General features: G+C 49.6%; 1 protein-coding gene across 1 annotated transcript; it reads left to right on the top strand.

Annotated features, from left to right (window-relative positions):
• The first annotated feature begins 13,109 nt into the window (after window positions 1-13,109).
• Window positions 13,110-22,657, top strand: ARL8A (ADP ribosylation factor like GTPase 8A). Its single transcript, XM_026063807.1, has 6 exons — window positions 13,110-13,190; window positions 14,476-14,549; window positions 17,817-17,910; window positions 19,049-19,116; window positions 20,759-20,829; window positions 20,995-22,657. Exons 1-6 carry the CDS (start codon window positions 13,131-13,133, stop codon window positions 21,042-21,044), a joined length of 417 nt encoding a protein of 138 aa, XP_025919592.1. The 5' UTR covers window positions 13,110-13,130; the 3' UTR covers window positions 21,045-22,657.
• The last annotated feature ends 471 nt before the right edge of the window (window positions 22,658-23,128 follow it).

A 23,128-nucleotide genomic window follows, 5' to 3' on the forward strand; every position in this document is an offset into this window, starting at 1 on the left:
CACCAAAAATTCCAACCAAATAATACTGCATTAGAAATGTTTGAAATGTCTATTTTTAAGGCGATACAACAAAAGTGTTAGGAAGGGAAATAGATAGCTGTGATTCAGGCTTCTTAAAAAAAAAATAAAATCCAAACTCCTGAAAAATGTCAGATTTACGAGTTGTTTGAGAGATTTCCTGAGAAATCTCTGAGGCCCCAAAAATCCAGGTGACATTCTCCAGGCTGAAAAACTTTGCCGTGGTTTAGAGGAAAGCACACAATTAGGCTTAAAGCAGAAAGCTGGTGAGTTTTTCTTTACATTATTTCATAATAGTGGCAACTTGTAACTTAACAGAAAGACGGAGCTATTACAAACATTCCTGGCGGTTGCCTGGGTGATATCTGCTGGCTGGAGGGTTCAGGACTGGATTTGCTCCGGAAGTCTTTGTGTTGTCTTCGTCTTCTGGAATTTTTGGCTACTGTTCTTTACCCTGGTGCAAAAAACTAATCCAGTTGACTGAGAAGTCTGATGGTTTCCTAGAGAACAGCCCAGACCTGTGCTCATGTCCATCGTTCTTGCCAGGTGAAGCATTTGCTGAAGGCAGCTGCTATTGGTGGCTGACAGAAGGGGCTTGTTGTAGTTCACAGGGGCGATTTTTTTTTCACAACCTAATTTTTTCTTTCCCTAGCTGCAGGGAGCTGAAGCATGAAGTATTGTAGGCTGTAAAAGGGTGTAAAATATGTTCTAGTCTTGGTTTTAATCAGAAACTAAGGGTCTTTTTAGCTACGTTTTGCCTGGAATAGTCTTAGGGTAAAAAGGGACACAAATGAGACTGGAGAGTATTGGGACCCCCTCAGTGCATGTTTAGAAACCCTTCAGTGCATGACATGTTTAGAAAAAGAGGGCTTTTTGCTCATTTTGAGTCAATGTTGCAGATCTCCCACTTGCACTAATGAGTCTTCCCAAGGGAGCAGAGCAGAAGAAACCTGCTAAAATATACACACATCTCTCAGGCTGTGCTCTTGCTGCTGGAAACCTTGCATGGAGACAGTGGCATGGTCTGTGGATGCCTTTGGTGCACAGATGTCAAATCTGTTTGGTGTGGTGGGCCAGATGCAGTGTCTTGGCACTTGGGCCTTGTTCAGGAAGTTACTGAAATAGATGCTGTAAAGGAAAACGATGTTAGCCATATAAGCGGCACCAGATAAGATGATGAATACCTTGGCTGTGCACACCCGGGCAATGCCAGCCCATCTTGGGCAGCCGGCCACCTGTCTTTTGGTCTGTGCAGTAAACGGGAGAGCACATCCAGACTGTGGCTCAGACCACGGAGTTCAATGCCTGCTCTGAACCATCCCCTCTGTTGGCCAACTAACCATTCTTTGCAGGATGTGCACTTGGGAGCCTGAACTTGGGGGGGGCGTTGACATATCCTGGTCCTACAGCATCTCTGAAAATTGCTGAAGAAGTAAAGAAGAGAGTAGTTGGTAGCGCCTCTGCTGAGGGAAAAGCAAGGAGATCTCTCTGTACTCCATTTTCGCCGATCTAACTGGCACCTGTGTCTCCCAGTAACTCTGGACTGGCCAGAGACATGGCCCCTTGCCTGGAGCCCTGGCAAGGCCAAGATACAGGTGGGAGTGGGAGGTGGGTTACTGCAGCGAACTGTTGTTCTGACTGCTGATCTGGAGTCTGGGGCATCTGACAACTCCTTTCGCACCTTAGCTTCATAGCCCAGAGGGTGGTAAGTTTTGGAGATTTCTTCATTCTTCTAGACGAGAAGATGGAGCTGGCATGGGAATAGTATTACCTCGCTGGTGCAAGCTCTTCCAGTATGACCCGTGAGAACATGGGTAGTGCAGTTTCCTGGGATGCCTAAGTGTGAGCCTCATTATCCAGAGCAGAAATTTAAACAGATTTAAAGTGATTTACCAGGGTCATCAAGACAGACAGTGACAGAATACAAATAGGAGCCAGACTTCTGGATCTCATCTTCCTGTCACCTACCATCTCCTCTTCATTTGGTGAGAAACCAGAAACAACCCTGTTTCTTGCTTTTCCTGAAGAGCAGCATGCTATAGAGCTGTGAGCTGACCTCTGTGGCTTTGGTGCCCCAGGACTTGGCCTGGGGGACAGATGCCCTCCACCTGGCAGCCACAATGCTGGGCGCATCTCTCTCCAGGGTTTACAATGTGTGCCAGACCCTAAGCGAGCGTTGTCCATGGCTGCACCTGCACTAGCTGCCTCGGCTCACTGCAGTGCGTAACTGGGCCTTTTGACCAAGTGAGTCTCTGTGTAGCCTGTATGGATAAAGCCGCTTGGATTGCTTTGCACTTCTTCCCTGGATATTGAGGCTGGTAGGGTAATTCCTGCTGCACCTCACTCTGGTTTCAAAGTGTCATGCCAAGAGGTGTGAACGTCCCATCCCAGAGCTGAAGTGCACTGGTAACCCTGTGTGATGGGACCAGCCTGCACCATGGTTAGCCCATGTGATGTATTTTGGGACTGTGGTATATCTGGCCTCAGTTTCCCAAGGGAAAACATGTAGATGCTGTGCAGTGAGCCAGCCATGGAAACATCTGTCTCGCTGTGTGTGTGAAGTAGCATGAATCCCGTTCACTGTGTGAGAACAGCATTGCTGAGTTAGAGCAACGGGATGTCCAGAAAACCCAGACAAATGAACATAGTCCTTGAATTCCCCCCCGTGGCAAAACCCGAGGCCCGGATGTACCAAAGTCCTTCTAATTAAAGAGTGTTGTAACTATTTTTTTTAATTAAAGAGCAAAAGCTTAAAAGGAAGCACCAGCAAGAATGTAAACATTAATAGCTTCAGAATGATACAAAGTTAAAAGGCAGCATAAATGTAGAACAATTTAGGTCTCTGATCCTATCCCTCACAGTGCAGGGCCTACCTCAAAGATGCATCCAGCTTCAAAGAGCTGAGGACTGTGGGGTATGGCAAGTTCAATTGGTGCTTTATCTCTCCACGTGGTCCTTATGGTGACTCCTCATTTCTGCTCTGGTTTCCCTTGCCTGAGAGGTCACCTATGGATGTATCACCACATCTCCTGTAACTCTTTCTTTAAACTATCACTCTTTTGTCCCATGGTGAAGCCATACACTACTTGAGAAGATGCTGGGGATAGCTGACTTCATTTCCTCCTGTACTTTGCAGAAAGTTTTGGAAGTGGGATTTTGAGTGATGAGCAGTTGTCTGATGGCCCATTGGCCTTTGGAAATGTGCAGTCAGGCAAGGTATGAACTCAAAATTTGGCATCTGTGCCTGATTGATTTAATGTGTAGACACATGCTCTGTTAGAGGGACAAACGAGAAATATATTGCAAGTAAGTTCCTATATAGGCAAGCTTGAACTTCAGCCATGTACATGGCATTGCAACTGCAAGTGGGCATCAGGTGACCTGAGGAGCAGGAAGATGGATGGCCAAGGAGCAACTTGCTGTATTTTCTCTGACTCCAGCAGCAAAGTCTACTAGCTACAGCATTATGAGAGATTTTTTTTTTCCCTATCTTTTTTCTTTGCTTCCACTGCCTCTCCTTGCTGAACTCTCCAGATCCTCTTGCCTACATATGCACAAACATTTCCTTTCACAGCTGCCCAGTTCAGACAGCCTCGAGCCTGCACATGTGATTCTCATTCACATCTGCAAAGGACTCCTGCAAGACTGACACAGGGCCTGAGATGGAGACAGGGAAGTACAGAGAAGGAAGAAACTTGCTGTTGAAGCAAGCTCTGCTGTATTTCTGTGCGGCCTGTTCACCTCCTGCTTACTCAGCCCGCTGCTTGGTTCCCATTTTTGTTGTTCTTGGGTTTCTGTTAGTGAAAAAATCGAATGCAGTCCTCATTTCCTCTAAAAATGGCGAATGTGTCAACATCAGTCTAGCTCCAGGCTTCGTTATGCCTGCCTTTTAATTATTGCCATTATGCAGATTTTTCCTCCTAATTGACTCTACTTCTCATGAGCAGCAGCTTCCAGCAGGTGGAAGAGTTGGTTTCTATGGGTACTGCTTAAATATTTACTTTGGTCTCATCTTTACAGCCTCAGAGAAAGTAAAGGTTTTGTTTAAATTCAGTTTTACCTTTTTGAATCTTTTAGAGCACATGATATACTCCAGAATATAAAGGAAGTAGCTAGTAGGAAGTAAATGGTCAGGCTTCCTGCAGCCCCAGACAGACTTGTTGCCCTTCTCTGTTGTAAATTTAAGCACTGCAGTGACTGCAGTTTTTCTACGGAGATCAGATGTAGACTTGTGCTTGCTGGTCCACATGCTGTCTGTTCCTTGCGTGATCCTTGGGGATAAACTGGATCCATGTACAGGACTGGGCAAGAAAGTGCCAACTGGAATATAGGGATAAACGAATTGGAGTCGCTCTGTATTTTCCATGTGGTTGTGAACTGTGCCTGCTGCAGACATATGTTTCCTCTTTCAGACACAGAAAAGCAAAGTGAAGCTAATACTTGATGAAACACCTCTCCCAGACCTGCCCCTGAACAGGCTGCCATGAGGATAGGTTTGTGTCTTCCATCAACAGTGGTGTTGCTTCAAAATCCTGGTTATTACTTCTGTTTGGCTATTCTGGGATTCCCTGCAGCTTCACCTTGACTAAACTTGACTAAGGAAGGAAAGCACAAAGTCTTGTGTTCATGAGCATGTTACTCAGAATTAACAGTCTTGATGCAGAAGTGATGATCTAGCAGTAAGTGCAGGGCTAGACTGAGTCTTTTGCAAAAGGAAGCAGCCCCAAAACTCCTATGAGGAAGGCTGCTGCAGTGCGTGCTTGCTAAACTATGGGCCTGTGGCAAAACAGCCAGGTAGTGCTGTCCTCTGCAGGGACTGCAAGTGCCTGTAAGATGTGAATAATCTCAGGTCTGCTGCTGGTTGCTCCAGCTTTGGCTGGAGAGTTATGACCAATTCTGGGAAGTGTTCTTGGGGGGAAAATGGGTATCTAAGGGCAAAAGTCCAACTGAGAGCAGGGCAATGGCTGGAGGCCTCCAAGAAGGCAGACCAGTGAGGGTAGAGTGAAAAAACTGGGGGTTACAGGTCAGTGGTGGAAGACCAAGGGAGACTGAATAATCTCAAAGATGAGAGGCCAAGCTGGTCCAGCACTGAGTTGGTATGAGGTCTGGTGCTGCCTCCAGCTGGCTGGAGAGGACCATGGAGAGGAGACTGGATGGATGCTAGCAGTGTTGGAGCAGAGACGTGGAGGTATTGTAGGTTGCAGGGGAGGAGAGGTAGGGGTAGATTAATAACTACGTCTTCTAAAGCCTTCAAGGTCCCATCATGTGAGTTGGGGAGCCTGATCTAAGGCCACAGATCAGTAGTACCATGTAGCTGGCTTGCTTGGGTCCATTGTAGTATCTGGAGAGATGCAGTGAGTAGCAGAGAGGCTAGTTCTGTTTCCCTCAAGTAGGAGACAGAAAACAGGGAGTCCTGCTAAGTCGGGACCTTTGTCTTGTCCCAAAGGATCTGGACACCTCAGAAGACATTGCCTGCTCTCCCCATGTTGCAGGGTTGGCTTGGGATGTGCTGTGTGGGGTGGCTCTGCTTTGGTCCCATCATGCATCATTCCCTAAGGCTGCAGGAGAGGAGCGAGCATTTCAGGTTTGCGTCAATTTTAACCCTTCTCTCAGTGCTGTACATGCATCTAGAGGCTTTTGCTTTCCTCAGAGTTTCTGTAACAGGCTGTATGCTGAGACTGAGGAATGCTGATGTCTTGGTGCTGGCAGCAATTGTGTGTTTCCAGCACTCCTAAAGCCTGGGCCAGGAGTGAGTTGTCACTTTCTGAGCACAGCAGAGCTGCCTGTGATTCATTTGGCCGCCACCTCTGTCCACCTGGCTGGATGCTGCATTGTTGTGGACTTATTGTGAATGAGGACAAATGCTCATAAATTTGTAGCCAGTTAATGGATTTTGTCTGGAAGGAAATGGGAGCAAACATCGCTACTGCTATTGTTCAGAGATGCTCAGAAGGTGTTCTTTCCACCTTGCTGTCCTGGGCTGTTTGGATGAATGTCTGCTTTCAAATCAGGTTTTGGAGTAAACATGGGCACGAAGTGGCAAGATTTTATCCCCTGCTCTGACTACACCATGCAGCGAGCTTCTCATTCCCTTTAACCTGCTGCACTGAGGCTTAAGCAGATGTTGTGCATCCCCAGGGAAAGGGGTTTGGAAAGATCTGGCTCTCCTGGTGCATCTCTTCTGCTGTAAGCAGGGTTTCTGCACAGACAGACGACATAATCAGGTTTTTGCCTTAGACAGGATAATGGATCAGAGGAGTCCAGTGCAGCTTCAGCACTGTGGTCCTTGGTGTTTTGGACTGTGGTTACTGTGTTTTTAAATTAAGAAACAAAACCAGACCAAGGATTTTCTCTTTTATCGGAGAAGCCTCATTTTCCTGAAAGAAACAGAGCTTCAATGATACCATGTTCTTTATCTTCAGTAGCACAAAAAGCCATTAGATGCATTGCAGGGAATAGGATGAAGTTGTCCTGAAGTGCACAGTGTTTTAGTGGTGTCTCTGGGTTTACCAGCAATATCAGTCACCTCGGCCTCTCACCTTGACTTCTGGATCAGCAGAAGTATTGCCTGGCTACAGTCTGCTGGTTTGTCCTGGGGACTAACAGAGTACCTTGGAGATAAGGGCCTAGATGTTGAACTTAAGCCTCTGGGAAGTTGGTGAGTGTGGCACAGTGCAGTTTTGTTGTGTTGCAGCAGCTTGCATCGCAAGGTAATGCAGTGAGGTGGTTGCTGCCCATGGGGTTTCCAAAGTGCTTTAAGCCTGGGATATTGAATTTCAGCGGTCAAGCTGAGAGGCGATGCAAAGCCAGACTCTGGCCTCTTGGCCAGCAGAAGTGGTTAGCATCCATTAATTGCAGGTGTTGTCACTTGAAATCTTAGCATTGCTGAGAAATATGCCTAAACCGGCCTGGCATGGCCACCCAGGGAAGGTTTTCTTTTAGCTGTGTGCTTCAGGATACTCAGCCAGACTTTTTTGCACAGGCTAAACTTCTGCAAGTTTGCCATTCGTGACCTAGTATTATCAAATATTGGGCCAGTACCAGGGATAAGAGGGGACTGGTTGTATATGTAGCAGATAAATCCAGTGCATCTGACTTTGCAAGTACAAAGCTGGCTTGCTGTTCACCAAAACTCTTCCCGTTTCTTAGTTAAGCTTCAGTGAAGGTGAATGCTATCTCTTAGCAGAAAATGAGCTGATCAGGACTTTCTGTAGTTCACGCTATTTCTGAGTACAATTTCGATGAACAGAAGATGCTGGGGTACTTGTCCCCAGACCCGGAAATTTGTGGTTATTCATTTCTGTGTTGATTTGCTTGCAGCAGTGATGTTAGGCTCTGGATGTATATATTGAAACCAAAGTGCATTGAGGATTTTGAGCAAAAGCCCAGATCGTATTTTTCTCAGATTTGTGCAGCTCTTCCTCCTGGCTGTCCCAGTTAAGCCAAGGTCCCTCTGGGAGTGGATCCATCCTGAGTAGATCCTCGGTAGAAGGGAAATTAAAGCCTCTGTTCCCCAGGTCGATGTGTCTGGTCCTTCCCTGGGAGGATCAGAGGGCTGTGCTGTATTTGGGAGGGCCCTGACCCTTCAGATGCCTCCTGCAGGGTCCTCATGCGGCTTGGGGACATGGGGCTCCACGGCTGTAAACCCTGTGATGCTCAGAGTCCTGAAGAACTGTAAAACCCTTAGTCAAAAGGAAATGTTTTAAAGGCCTGGCTTGAACATTGCTTTTCCCCGTCCAAATGGGCCAGTCCAGGCCCAAGTGCAGCTGTTTATTCCGCGGAGCACTCTCCTCTCCCCTGGGAGTACTCAGAGTAAAATGCCTATCCGCGCGGTAGAGCAGGGCTGTCACAACGATCGCTTTCCTTTCTCGTTATGAGGAATGGCTCATCTTGTCAGGGATGTGAAATGTGCTTGAGTAGCTGGAATGAGCACATCCAGCAGGGCTAGCCTGATCTCATTTGCCCATCAGAAATGACAGATGACATAATGGGCTTAAGTATAAAGGGAAATGAGTTCAGAAAGAGCCCAGTTCGCATGTGTTCCTAAATGAAGGAAATGCATGATGGTTTGCAGCTCGGATACTAAATATGCTTGGGGGGGAACAGGACAGAGGTGAGGCTGCTTTAATGTGGCCAGGGTGATTGTGGCTGAATGGTGGCTGGCACTGCTCTAGTTTATTGTGTTCTGAACATATCACCAATCCATTATGTCTTACAGAATACATGTGTTTTTAAAAATCATTTTTCCCAATGCTTTAGATTTTTTTTTTTTTGCCTCTCTGTAAACATTCAGAGGGCTTTGCATGGCAAGAGTGTTTCTTGGCTCCCAAAAGCTTCTGTGCTAAGCTGATCAGGGAGGCTAGATGTGGAGATTATGGATGAGAAATTAAAACCTCTACATTTCTCTTTGTGTTTAGAACTCGAGTAGGTTTTCTTCAGAAAACTTGGTAATTTCTAATATAGTGGGGAGACAGGAAAAAAGTTGAGACTGGTGAACTTGGCCTATGTGAAAGTCATCCTGTATCAATTCCAAAGTGTCACATTTCTGACTTGGCCTTTTGGGACAGTGCGAGTGGGTTTTGAACTGGCCACTTGGTCATGAGCGCGTTGGAGGCAGGAGTGGGGCTGCCGCTAAGGGCGTGATTTGAAGCAAGAAACAAGGCAGTCCATTGCGCTGATTTTGTCATGATTGCAGACAAGCCCGGCTCTCCAGCTCATGAGTGTCTCCACCCTCAGGCATGGCCAGCAGCTCTGTGGCAAGTGGAGCTTGCAGGTGATTGTCTGGTTATGTCTAAAACTCTCAAAGGAGCATTGAAAAACAATCCTTTTGCCCTGCACAGAGTATGTGGGTGTGTTTGGAGTCCGTTGGTGCTGAAGGGATGGCCAAAAGCTTGGCTGCTTCCTGGGAGCTGGGTAGTTATTATCTCTAGCACCGACTCTGTCCCTGGGATCCCACCTTCTCCCAGCCCCAGGTTCCCACCTGGCTGTTTTGTTCCCTTAATAGGGAGGCAGGTCTTTTTGCTGGATGCATTCCTTGCTCCTTGTGCAGAACCATGCTGGGCCATGCCAGCAAGGCGGGAACAGCTGAGGGATGGGGGCAACATAAGTGGGTTTAAATAGCGCCTTTTTTTTTTTTTTTTTTAATGTGAAACAACACCCTGCATCAGTCTGGGTACCACTGCAGTGGAAGGAAGGACTGTTGTGGCAGCAGGTCTGCCTGACTGGAGATGCGCTTGCTTCCATCCTTCATGAAGTGGCAGAGGTGACTCCTGGCTCTTGTAGCTGCTCCCTTTCCCTCCTGGAAGAAAAGTCACTACCACGTGTAAACCATTTTCAAAGCGGCCTATGCACAACTAGCAATTTTCACAATGTGGTTTGGGATCCCCTGATGGAGATGTCTAATTCTTCCAAGAGCTGGGCCCGAACTCTGCTAGTGATTGCTGTGTGATTCTTCCAGAGCAGTGCCACTCAGAGCCTGATGATGCTTTAAAACCTGGATTGTAAAGCTAAATTCAGTTTTGGACATCAGTATGTGAGAGACATCCCCTAATCTCAACCAGTGCTAAAGGAATTCCTGTCCGCTTTCCCCTCCTCTCTGCCCTAGTCTTTCCCAGTCACTCATCCTAGAAATGGTTTTTGACTTTTGACTTTGAGACCCCGTTCAGCAGCAGACCTTGCTTTTTGAATGCAAAAGGGAAATGAAAAAGGGAAGCGGCGTGTATTGCAGAACCTTTGGAAAAAGTTAGGAAAACCCTGCCAACTTGCTGACGTGATGTGTCTAGAAAAGTTGGTGGCTAAAGGCGCTAAATTCTTTTTATCAGAAAAGGGCATAAATTGCTTTCCCTTTCTGCAGGCTGTGTTGCTGGTACTGCTTAACTGGAAGAAAACCTGGAAAAGCCCTAGCAAAACAGTGTTTTTAAGCCTGTAAATCCCAGGAAGAGTAGTTGGGATGAGTTCTGCCATGTGTGGTAGTACCTGCACATTTCTGACATTTGGTGACCGAAAGCTACAGTGTCGCCTTTTCCCTCCCACTGGAACATGGAGGGGAAGTTGCTCTGTTCACAGAGCAGAGCAGCCATTTGCTGTTTCTCTTTAAAAGATATATCTCAGGCTCTAGGGTTTCATCATGCTTGTCTTTGTTTTAGACAGATTTTGTGAATAGATCTCGCTGCTGAAAGTTGCCTCAGGGCATTTGTGAACCAGGGTTGGTTTGATTAGAATTTTAGTAGTTTACCAGGATGTAAAAACTTCCTCCTGGAGCCCCTGATTTCCACCTCCTTGAGAATATCTTAGAAAGCTTGACTGAAAAAGCCTTTCCCCATTTGAGTGTGTTTTCTTTCTGCTGCTTGGGATATGGTATTTTCATTTGCTGTTGTTGGAACTTAAAGGAAGACTGGGCTTGTGATCCTCCCCTCATTTAGGAAATGTAGTGTTGACTGCATCATTTTTGGCCAAGGGAATCTAGTCTCACAGAATCGCAGAATGGTGAGGTTGGCAGTGGCCTCTGGAGATCATCTAGTCCAACCCCCCTGCTCGAGCAGGATCACCTGGAGCACATTGCCCAGGACCCTCTGCTATTCCAAGCAAGTCTTTTCTACTTTGGTTTTGCTAGCATCCTGCAGCAGTGAGTTTCACTTTTTTTTTTTGTGGGCGGGCATAAAAAAGCAAAGAAAACACTATTGCAGCAAACAGATATGCAAGGCACAAACCCTCCTCTTGAATGAAACACATAAGTGCTGAATTTCTAGTGCTGGCAATATAAATGTCACCCTCATGACACAGCTGAAGTCTAGACTGATCAGCCTGGGCAGCTGTGTTTCTGAGGAGCGAGCTAGCCCTTCTGGAGATGGACACGTCGCCTGGATTTGCCTGGTTCTCTCCTCCACCTGGGATGACATGGGTGTTTAGGTGTCCAGAGATATGGAAGAGAGTCGGTGCTGGCAGTCTCCTGTTCTGAGACAAAAACTGTTTGAGACTGGCACCGCTGGAGGTGTCCCACCAGCTCTGCCTGGGGCTCTGTTCTGGCTGCTGTCGGTTGAGTTCAGAGCCTGCAGCTGTGCTGTCATATGGGCTTAAAAGGTCTGATGTCCAGCTATTGCTTTGCTGTAATAAATGTGGGCAAGGGAGAGCGTGAAGGCGCGGGAAGGCTCATTGCCTCCTACCATGAAGGGATGTCTTCGTTAAGAGTAGCGCCGCACTGCTCCTGGCTGCCCTGAGCATCCCCCTGCTCTGCCCGTACCCTGCCAGTTAACCCAGCCGCCAGTACTTGCAGATCTTGGGAAACATCTCACAGCTTTGGGGCTTGACCAGAAAACTCTAGAAGAGCAAATGGGCTTTAAAAGGAGAGCAACATCCTCTCCTTTTGGCTGTAGCATTGGGCACATGACCTGAAGAGCCAGGATCTCTCCTAAGGCAGCAGAGGGAGGACTCCTGCTCACCACCTTTGACAAGACTAACCTAGTTTCACAGCAGCATTGGAATGCTGGAAATCTGCAGCAATTTCATGCTTCTGCCTGACACTTCTGAGAGCGTCGGAGCCAGCCATGAGAATTGTCCTGCCCTCCCTGAAGGAAGGTTTGGGGAGGAGAAGAAATCTCAGCAGCAAGGAGAAAGCTCTGTGCACTGTGTGGGGGGAGAGATGGAGCCCTGCAGCTCACTGGGCTACCAGTTCTCGCTGCTGGTGGCCAGTGTGTGGTGTGACTCACACAGGTCATCATTAGTCAGGATTTGAGGGCAGAAGGACCCCGGCTGATGAAGTGGGACCATACTTGTGGGCTTGTCGCTATCCTACCCAAGTCAAGGGCACTTAAAACTGTTTCATATGGGTGGGAAACATCTAAAAACCCTAGTTCTCCGGACCCAGGTGGGAAAGGCTCTGCATTTCAGCACAGGCAATTAATTTAGATCTCCTGCCTGCATCTCTCGTATGGACAAAGTACGTGAGGTGTAAAATACATGAACAGACATGCTGCCAGCTATGAACGAAAGCAGAAGTCACTCTCTTGTAGGCTGTGCCATAAATTTTCCAAAGCAGGAGATACATGGAGGCACTCAAGGCTTGTAGCTAAAGAGGAGCTCGATCCATGCTGGTATCGCTGGAAGATATTTCTGCTTGGCGAAGACTAAGGAAGCTGTGCCTGGGTGGCTTCACCCCAAGCCATAGCCAGCGAAAGCAGTGCCAATCATTGCTGGCCTATTAATAGGTAATGTTGGGAGAGAACGATTTCTAACTTGGCGGTTTTCAAAGCTGATAGTAGGGCAGCCTGCTTGGAGTTGCAGGGTCAGCTCTGCTCCAGCACAGCACAGCCTGGAAACCTCCCATTCCACTTGCAGAAGAGGAGCAGGGATTTTAGTGAAGAAGCTTTTGTGTTTTTTAGCTGCATTGCTTGGAGGCAGAGCAAAGGGCCGAAGCAGGGAACTCAGGGTGTTTGTGCAGGGAAGAGCCACAGTGGGATTTGGTAGGAGAAGTTCAGAAACAGCAATGCTGTGATTTTGCTGGCTGACTGGAACACTTGCATTTTCTCTGTATTAAGTAAAGATTTTAGCCTTTTCCTGCAAAGGGCTTGGAAATCTAGCAATGAAAAGGACCAGATTAGACGAGCAAGATTACATTTCCACCTCCACTGCCCTGTAGAAATGAGCTGCTAGTTGTAGCATGTAGGTTTATCCTGTGATGGAGAACTGCCCTTCTGCTTTCCTTTGAAATACTTCCTTAGTGGGGGTTCAGAGCTGGCAATTCACTGCAGGGGAGAGCTGGCCTTACTGCTTCAACAAATGCATCCAGCCAAGGACATTTCCCTGGGCTGGCCAGGCGTGTCCCAGTCCCTGGCATAGCAGCAGTATTTCTCTCCTGCAGGTATTTTGTCTCCTTTGCACTATTTTTGCTTCTGGTGTGGACAAGAGGTACGGTTGCTCGGTGCCTGTTGCAGGACAGAGCTGACAGAGCATTTGGGATTATTTCTGGCCAGGATATCAGCACTTGATGCCTTACTGTGCTGCTCTGGGCAGGCTGGGGCCCTTGGGTTCATCGTGCGTGGCTCCCAAGCCTCTGGTTCCCTAACGCATCTGACTGTTTGATTTGTTCCTTGCAGTCAGGACAGTTCAATGAAGACATGATCCCGACAGTGGGTTTTAATATGAGGAAGATCACCAAGGGGAATGTTACCATAAAGGTAAGGTGCAGAAGACATTTGCAGTGGGGACTCTGGGGATGAAAGATGGGTTCAAGGGAAACTCACAGGTGCTTGTGCTGGATGATAAAGGGTGCTAGTGGTACCAGCTGCTTGTCTCTGTAGGACTGCAGCTGGGAAGGGCTGCCCATCTAGGTTACTGCAAATGTCCACCAGATGAGATGGCATATAGGGATGTAAGAGACCTAGACCTCTAGTAAGAGAAGCAGGCCAAGCTGCAAAGCTATAGATTTTATTATACTTCTGGCTTGTTAGCAGGGAGGACTACCTGAGTCATGAACATAGTCACCTTGCTGAGGATGGATGGGAGGGTCTGGCAGGAGAGGTCTAGATGGAGGAGCAGTTCACAGCTTGCAATGTTGGTCTCTGTATTGGGAGCATAGGGAGAGGATGTCTCTACCCCTTCGATGTCTTCCTGGCGCATCAGATTGAACTAGGAAGTAACTGTGGGCTAGACATTTTCCTACTGCTCCTTGATTTCAAAAGGTGGTTGGAGCATCTCTGCTTGCCACAGAAGCATTTTAAAGAGCATGCTGTGAGTTTTGAAATGATAAATGCATCAGCAAAAGGCCAATTCCTCCAGGCTCCTAGGGTAGTCAGCACAGGGAAGAGCCTTGCCAGGCTTTAGGGACTCTGTCAGGCTGTTCCCTGGGCTCTCATGCTTGCAGAAAGTGGTGATGACTGAGCAGAGCAGTCTGTGTCAAACTAGCATGATGCACTTGTGGGTTCTCCTGCTGGATTCTGGCTTGGTTCTTCCCCAAGTGTGTAGTTCGCTAAGCCATCCCCTCCTGGGAGTCCTTCGGGGGGACAGCAAAGGGATGCGCTGTGTAATTAGCATATCACTAACACAGCATGCACAGTCCATGCCAGCTGGCCTCTGAGATTCCCCTCTGCCTTCTATTCTTCTGTCCCTGGCAAATGGATGGGCTGAGATTCCCTCCTAGACAGTGGGAGGCCTCATCCCATCCAGATGAGCTGCAAGAAATGCTGGCATGGAGTTGACCTGTCTGTTCTTCTATTAATGTTCTCTAGCTGCATTTGTAGGAATTTTTTGTTTCTCTGTTGAGTTTGAAGCCTCATCGTTAGGTTTAAAGTCAAGGAGGAAAGGATATTTCGCATGTGTGTCTGTGGGATGCTCTGGTAGGGCATTCAGCCACTTTGGGAAGGATTAAAGGCTGGACACAAATGGGAGGGTGGGTGGGCAGTGAGGAGGTTCCCTGTCATGAAGGGCAGAACAGTGTTTAAAACCTTGTTCTCCTTGTCACAGCTCTGGGACATTGGTGGCCAGCCTCGTTTTCGCAGCATGTGGGAGCGATACTGCCGCGGAGTGAGTGCCATTGTGTAAGTATCTCCTAGGAGCAGAAAGCCCTGTCTCCATCACTGATGCATGGGAGGCAGTGCGCAGCCAAGCAAGTGGTGGGGGGAACACCCCTTCGCCCCTTTTACCCCACCCAAGGGTGCCGGGTATGGCTGAGTTGGCTCCTCTGGGCCACTCAGTCAATGTAGCAGAAGCCCAGCGCAAAAGCAGCTTTCACAGCAGTGGCTTTGCTGCCAGCACCAGGAACTGGGCATCCCTGTCAGGAGCAGAGATGCTTCATCCTGGAACTCTGGCATTTCGTGGGGCATTGCAGCTCCTTTGCCACCACAGGCTTTGAGCACAGGGTAGCAAAATGACTTTGATTCTCTCCAGAATAACATGTTCTCTGCTAGTCGTTGCAAGCTCTTCCCTTTAACTTGGCTTCACTTGGCCTTGCTGTATTGCTTGGATTTTGCCTTTCCTTGCTCATTTAGCTCCTGTGTGCTATCCATTAATCTGAAGGGCTCATAAAGGTCGTTTGTGTGGCTCACCCCCTTTCAGCAGGGTGATTTTAAGGGTATTTCCAGATTGCAGCAATTATGTGCTGCTGGTTAAATCTTGTGCTTAGAAAAGGAGTCTTTTTGCGATACTTATTGTTGACTGTTAGCAGTCTCTCTGAGCATGTCCCAGTATGTCCTTTGCTTGTGAATGTTTCAGTCAACTCAGTCCTGGAGAGTCCAGGCCGAAGACGAGTCTGGCAAGACATTCATGGGAATCAAGCTGCATACTCTTAAGGATAAATATTTACTCTGGGAGCTTAGGTCTGAGTTGTCTAAATCCAGTTAGAAAATCAGATTTATGTGGCCTTCACCATTTGAACATGCCCTGGGATTTGGAGGGGTCAAGAGGGCTTGTTTTTTGGTATTGCCCTTCTGAACTGTAGGTCTGGCAAGTGAAGGAGAATGGGAGGACATTCATGTCTTAAAAACAGGAGCTGCCTCTCTGACGGTGCAGCTCAGATGTTCACTCTGCAAATCCCAAACTACTTGCAGATCGCAACTAATGTGCAGGAGAACCTCAGTCCATTTCTGAGTAGTCAGAGATTGCGGGTCAGGGGCATTTGTGCAGCTCTCTGTTTATGCTCAGGCTGTTTTTTCTCAGTTGTTTCTCTCTGAGAATAGATGCCCTGAGTACCTGAGGAGCCGATGATGCCCTGCAGACTGCCCCATCAGTGCTGCCTCTAGGCCTGCAGCCCTTTGGGCCAGGATCCGACACCTGAAGCCGCTTGCATGCAGCTGCTCTCTTTCGTGACTGGTTCTGGTGTGTGGGAGCAGTGCAGAGATCTGTGGGAAGCCCATGAATGTCTGGGACCTGGTACTCCCTCTGCAGATCATAATTGATGCTGCCACGTAGCAGGAGCACATCTGTATCTTGGCCAGTGCTACTCAGGGTTTGTGCTGGCCCCCTGGGCCAGCTTGTTGGGTGTTGCCTGGGGTTTGGGTTTTTCTACTTGCTGCTTCCCATTTAAGGGGCTTTTAAAACTTGATTGAGGGGCTCCTGCACTGATCACTGCTTGTGGGATCCCGAAGGGGGAAGAGAGTGGTGGCTGGTCCTGATCTTGTGAATGGTCAGTAGATTGGGACATTTCCTTGCTACTTGCTATTTTGCAGTGAGCTTAGCTGAAAATGATAAATTCTTGGACAGACCCACGTGCTTGTCATTCTTTTTACTGCCTCCTTCCATAGCTTTCAGTAGACATCTTTCCAAAGTGGCCCATCTTGTTGAGAGGAAATGAAGGGGTTTGTAGTCACCCAGGTTATGCTTTCAGTTTCTTAAAGCATTATGTTTGCATCCAGTCCGTCTTCCACATCTTGAGTATATTTTACATCTCTTTTCTTATGCCTTCAGTCCTCCTGCACTGACTGTGGTGCAACAGGCTTATGGTAATACCTGGGTAATGTTTTTCTTTCATCCTCTCAACACAATAGTGCATGTCTTCCCTTTTTCTCCATTTAAGTAGATAAAGATTCTTTTGCTATTTTTAATTAACTATGCAAGGTCTGATAAAGCTTGATGGTATTTCTCATTTCTTCTCTCTCAGCTTCTTGATCTTTAAAATAACGACTGCTTTGATGATCACTCCTTTGCCTATTTGGCTTTCCTCCTGTCCTTTGCAGGATGAGTGTCTACCCAATAAGATTGAAAGTACTTCTCTAAGTCTTCCTTCATTTTCTTGGATTAAACATTGATAACAGCTAGCTTCCCCCAGGCCTCTTCACTCCTGTGTCTCTGCATCCAAGTTTATTTCAAGGCAGAAGAATAGGTTGCTCCTTCTTCCCAATGAAGTTCTTCCTGTCTCGGGTGCATGTCTTCCTGTGGTCCCTGACTGCTAGCACATCACTTAGTCTCTCCTCTGGTGACAGTCCCATCAGTTGTTCTTACCAGCAACCTCCTAACTGCAGTTTCCTTCTAGTGCTGGAGTGAATCTCTTCCCCATCACATGTTTTTTTTGTCAACAACTCTTCTCATTTTCTCTGCTTATGACCCTCTATGTTGGTCACTAGCCTCACTTGTTCCTCCTTTCTTCACTGCCCCTCTCTTCATTGCCCCTATCTTCTGGTTTTGTCTGTCTGCTCTTAGTTCTCTAATTCAGCAGATATGTCCCTAACAACGCATCTGGCCCTTGGCTGTGTTTGAATGGGCCGCCCTTATCTAGCATGTTGCCCTCCCAGCTCTCTCTGGCACATCAGCAGGTTCCTCTGCTCCATCGTGCCATATCCATGCCTGATCTGTTGTTGACTTTTTCTTGGATCTGCTCCTCCATAAGCAGATGCCACGTGCAGAGGAGCTTCTCTTGGATGCTTGGGGATAATGTTTCTTACAGCTTCTTACAGCTTCTACGGCAGTGCCTGGGAGCCTCTTTGCTAGCTGTATTTATTGGCAACATGACTTTCTTTGCTGTTACTTGCTGACTTTGGGGATTTTGGTCAGGTAGACCTCCCCAGGATTGTGGGGAATGAGTGGTCTCTCTTCCCCTTGGGGGAGACAAGCTGCTCTCAAACCCACAGTTTTCCTTGAAAAGAGGGGTCTTGGGGGAAGGATGCTGGTTATCTACTACCTTCATGTGCTGGATCAGGAACCTGTGGAGGTGGTGTGGCTGGCCATGCGAGAATGAGGGATGGGGTATGAAGGCAGACACAAGGTTTGATGGTGGCATGAAACTCAGAGGCACAGGGATTCCAGACCCTTTGGTGGGATGTGCTGTGCATCTCCTCAGGTGCCTAGGCTCAGGAATGTTCCTTTCTTTGCAGTTACATGGTGGATGCTGCTGACCAGGAGAAGATAGAGGCCTCAAAGAATGAACTTCACAACCTGCTTGACAAGCCACAGCTCCAGGGCATCCCGGTGAGCAATTGCCTGTATAGATTCCTTCCCAGCCACTTGCAGTCCCTGGGCAGGAGGTTGCCAGGATTTGGGGCAAAAGGGTTATTTGGAAAAAAAGCTGCAAAGCAGGTTCTCGATATCAGGTCCCTTTCCCTGCTATACTCCTACATCCTTGCAGAAAATCGTTGTGAAGCTTTCTAATTTGGGGCTGGGGTGGCTGTGGACAGGGCTGGGGAAGCCTGCCCTGCACTGCTCTCTGCTTGGCCATGACAGCTCTGAAGTGGGCAGAATTTAAATAGCATGTTCACAACTGGGAGAGGAGGTTCAGAAGAGATCAAAAAACCCACCATGTGTGAGATCTGTCCTCTCACATGAATTTGCACCTTATTTATGGTAGGACATGAAGGTCTGGTCTCCTAGGAGAGCAAGTGGCTCTTCTGTGAAATTTGAATGAGGTGAACTGTAAATAGCATGACCAACAGCAAGCGCTGGGCACACTACGAATGCAGAGGAGGGCAGTTACAAAGCATCCAGAACTGGCATCCTTTGAAAGGAGCTAATTTAGGACCTTGCAACAGATCCCAGATGTTCACTACCAACTAAATTAAGCACCTGACATTAGGCACTGCATTTGCAGCACTCCTGAGTGCTCTTTCTCAAGGACTTGGGCTTTAAAAGACTACTGCAAATTTAAATTGGGGGATACTGTGTTACTGTGATGCTGCAGAGGCCCTCATTCACCTTGGGAAGGCAGCCACAGCCTCAATGCTGTTCTTGTCAGATGACAGTAGTGTGGCGTGCTCAGGAGAGATGAGAAAGTACTGCCTGATAATTTTCTTTCCATAGCCTGGAGGATGTCTTCATGGTTGTGAAAAGCCTTAAAGTAAAGAGGTTTCAGCGCATAGTGCCAGGTTCTATTCAGGGATAGAGAATACATATAAGAGGAGATGCTGTGTATGAGCTAATGAAGGCTGTTACCTGAAGTGCTCTGCCTTCTTGACTGCTTCTCAAAGAGGTTTTTTTCTGTCTGTGGCATGTCACTGTGAATTGGACAAGGACTCTCACATCTTAGGCAGAGTCCGGTTCCAGGCAGCTCAAAGCAGGGTTCTGTCTGGTCTTGTGGGCAGGGGCTTCAGTGTTCCCCCTTCCTTCCCTGCAGGTTCTAGTCCTTGGGAACAAGCGAGACCTCCCTGGTGCCTTGGATGAGAAGGAGCTCATTGAGAAGATGTAAGTACACTCGGGCCATGCCTGGGTGACTGCTCCGTCTGCTCGGCATGGCCTGTCCTCCCACGTGCCTGGCTATCTGCTTTCCCCGGTGCGGGGAGCGCTGGGGCGGGTGCTGCAAGGCAAAGTGTCCTCTTTGCTTCCCCCCCGTTCCTGCTGTGTCCCCACCCCATAGCGCTCTGCTGAGTGCATAGGTGCAGGACTCCTGCCTTTAGCCACGAGGCTGCTTTGTAGCACCCTGGGTGGTGTCGACGCAGCTGGGTGCGTGAGGTCAATAGAGAAGCTGTGTCTAGCAGAGATTTCTGCTGGCGGGAGGCAGGGCTGGCAGATGGAAGGCCTTCGCAGGAATGCCGGGGCAGTGACCAGCCAAGGCAACGTCTCTGCGCTTGCGCAAGTCCCAGCTGGGGACCTTGAGCTGGAAGAGGAAGCAGAGGCCTTGGCTGCATTCCCAGCTCTGCTGCTGCTCAGGGCCAATCTGCGTCTGGGAGGAGCTGGGCGCCGCAGCCATGCTGTGTCTGAGCACAGCGCGGCTTCTCGTGCCACACGGTGGCGTTGGGGCCCGGCATCACTCCCACCAGCAGTGCTTTGGCGCTATGCTCCATGCTGGGAGCCGAGCTCCTGGATCGGTGCTGCATGCTACCACCAGTCCAGAGGCACCCTCCCGCCCGCTCCACTGTGGGTGCACTCACTCGCCCCGCTCCATCCGTGAGTCCCCAGGCTGCCCCACTGCTTGGTGCAGGCCCTTGTCTGTCGGCAGTGGACTGCCCTTGTAGCTTACAGGTCAAATCCTGCTCGAGTGTGCGAGGGACATTCACGTACCTCTTTCTTGTTTGGGCACCCTTTGCTGTGCTGACACATGGGTTCCTCGCAGCCCTGCCGATGCTGCCTCTTGTCTGGGTCTACACTGCGAGAGGCAAGTCCCTTTCTTGCTGCCAGAGGTCTGGGACACTGCATTCATTTGCAACATCTCTTTCTGCCCTGACCATTTGTGTGGCATCAAAAGTCTGTGTCCACAAGGATTTCCAGCTCTTGGGGCCTGATGATGTCCTAGAGAGGCCTTGGATGAGTAGCTTGGGTCTGCGCATCTCTGCACCCCCTAGCCACCCTCTGGGATCAGGCAGGAGCCATCTCAGTGCCTCTGAGCAGAGATCTCCCTTATTCTGTGGGCACCCTGTGCTTTTCCTGTGCTGCAAACCCTGTGCTGTACCCTCTCCCTGATTACCCTTGCTCCATCTCAGGAGTTCCATGTAACCATGAGTTTTAGGGAGCTCTGAAGGAAGCTGCATAGTTTCTTGGCCTGGTTCTCCTTGGGGTCTGGACCCCTTTGTCCCTTTATTTAGCGCTAGCAGGCAGTTCAGAATGAGCCTGGTTACCCCACGTCATGGTCAGAGCTCCCCCCACCCCCCCCAGCACGCTGGCACTGGCACTGAGTACTGGTGTCCTCATCTGACCCTCCTGAAGTTCCCCAGGAGCATGGGGACCTGTTTGCCTCTTGCAGAGGATCCCTCTTCTCAGGCCCTGGGTTCAAAGGGGCCCTTTGAGTGGCAGCTAAGAGACATCTCCCATTGCTGCTGTGCGCCAAGATGCTTACACAGCCCTTGGGGTCTGCAGCAGGCACTCAGAGCTTGCTCTCTCTTTCCCGCAGGAACCTGTCTGCCATCCAGGACCGAGAGATTTGTTGCTACTCTATCTCCTGCAAAGAAAAGGACAATATTGGTGAGTACTGGCATCTCCATGCCGATGATTGCTGGGTTGCAGGAAAACTCCCTCCTGGGGTGAGCAGGGCAGCCTTGCACTAGCCTACCCCAGGCTGCATTTCCTCAAGTGCAAGAGGGGCTGACAGCCAGAGGGGCAGGAGGTAACTGTCCCTTGCCTTTGCAGACATCACCCTACAGTGGCTTATTCAGCACTCGAAGTCTAGGAGAAGCTGAGATCCTGCAGACCGCAGCTCATATTGGGAAGATGCCATTGTACAAGCCCATGCCCCCTTCTTTCTCCTGCTCTGTCCCTTCAGCTCTCTCTCTAGATGGGTATTTTTAGGGGACCCCAGACTCCACTCGTGTTGAGGTGGAGCCCTTGTTTTTATTGTAAAGAAAATGTTCAACTCTGCCCTTCTCTCCTCTCCTCTCTCTGTCTCTCCCTCCCATTTTGGCAATGTTCTGTTGTTGTCTGTGTATACAGTATATATATATATGTATATATATTTTAATTTTTTAATTTAAGAGATAGCGCTGTTACTAAACTGGGCCCTATGAGCTGTAGGAAGGCTGTGGGCTCCCCAAGGGCGGCCAAGGGTCAGCGCTGTGAGGAAGATGAGCGTGGTGGCAGAACGCAGCCCCTGGGGCAGTGGGCCATGCTGGGCTGCAGACAGGTTTCCTGGTGCTCCCTCGCCTCTTTCCTGGGGGCCTTGCCTGTATCTCCAGGGCTTGGGCCTCCCTGGGGCGATCAGGAGTGCTCCTGCTCTGCCCCTGCCCTGTCTTCACAGAGGAACAGCCCTTCCCCGTGCTTTGGCCTCCTTTGGGCAGGGCTCGCCCTGGAGCGCAGTGGGCACAGCTGGCTGGGGGACGCGATGCCCTCCCTCTCCCCAGGCTCCTCTCCCTGCCCTTGGGGATGGGGATCTCTCATCCCCTGGTAAGATCAACCTCCATGCAGCGTCTCCAGCTCCCCTACTGCTGCCCCGGACCCCCTCCTCACCGCTGTGGGCAACTTCTCTCTCTCCCCTGCGTTTCCTCCTGACCAGGGCTGGGGCAGAGTTGTGTCCAGGGCCTTCAGACTGCCCCATGCTGCGGAAATCTGCTGCGGCACGGTGACTGCAGTTGGGGCCGAGCCTGCCTGGGCCCCCGTGCTCGGGCAGGATGCTGCCCTGGCAAGCCTCGGGGCAGCCGTAGTGGTAACCCGAGTGGCCTGGAGCTAGCGCAGAGGGGCCTGGTGATGCCAGGCAGCCTCCCCCACCGGCAGAGTGTATGGGGCTGGCCCCTGCCCTCTCCCTGCCCCAGCTGCCCCACAGGCACATCTCAGCCTCACGTAGCCCAGTTTCTCCGGGTGGCCCAGCTTGCTTCCTGCAAGCCAAAAGGCATCACCCTACCCCTGGCTAGGGGTGCTGGTTTCTGATTTGGTTGAACACGATGTGCAGGGGTGTCGGGGGGTAGAGAAGGAGGCACTTTTCCTCCTGTGGATGCAGGACCCTGAGAGCTTTTTGGCACCAGCAGCAGTCCCCACTGGGAGTGAGGATGGTGGTCCAGGGTGTGCCCTGCTCCCTATTGCCATATGCTGCCATCCTGGAGCTGGCCCCTGTGCCTGCCTAGGGTGTCCTGGCTCTGGAGGGAGCTACAGTGCCCTTGTGCTCCAAGGGCAGCGAGGTGGAGGGGACAGCAGGGCTGGTGGGTGCCAGTGTTCGGTCCCTTCCAGCACATGGGGAAAGAGCGAGAGGAAATCCGGTCTCTGGGATGGGTCAGAAAGGCTTTGCCCATCTGTGCTGTGTGCTGAGCTGCTGGGTCTCTGCACAGCACAGCCTTGGGGCCTTGCCAGGTTGCTTATGGGCCAGTTTGGGGGTGGGGGGGGACACACAGCTGGGCCTTTTGGTGGGGTGGGGGGTGGGGGAAGACACACTGATGCCAAGAGGTGAGGGTGCTTAAGTGGGGTCACAGCTGTGGCACAGCAGAGGGGCACCTGCCTCTCTCCAGCTCAGGGCTGGAGGGAGAGGATGGAGGTAACCCGGAGGCTGTTGCATTCCCTCCCTGTCTGTATTTTGCTGAGAGGCAGCTTGCAGCCAGCACGGGAGGCTGCATGGTCCCTCTCGGAGCCCTCTTCCCTTGTGCGGACTGGCTCCTGGGGGCGGCAAGGCTGTGGTGTTCTCTTCTGTTCTCATTTTTGCAGAATTGCACAAAGAGAGGTTTCCTTTTTCTTTCTCCTTTTTTTTTTAATTTAATGAACTGTAAAGTGTTGTCATCTCCCCTCTTTTTTTTTTCCTTTTTTTTTTAAGAGAAATTTTGGCTCAGATTTGACCTCTGTTGGG

The sequence above is a fragment of the Apteryx rowi genome, unplaced genomic scaffold (assembly GCF_003343035.1).
Source record: "Apteryx rowi isolate R43461 unplaced genomic scaffold, aptRow1 scaffold_200, whole genome shotgun sequence".
NCBI lineage: Eukaryota > Metazoa > Chordata > Aves > Apterygiformes > Apterygidae > Apteryx > Apteryx rowi.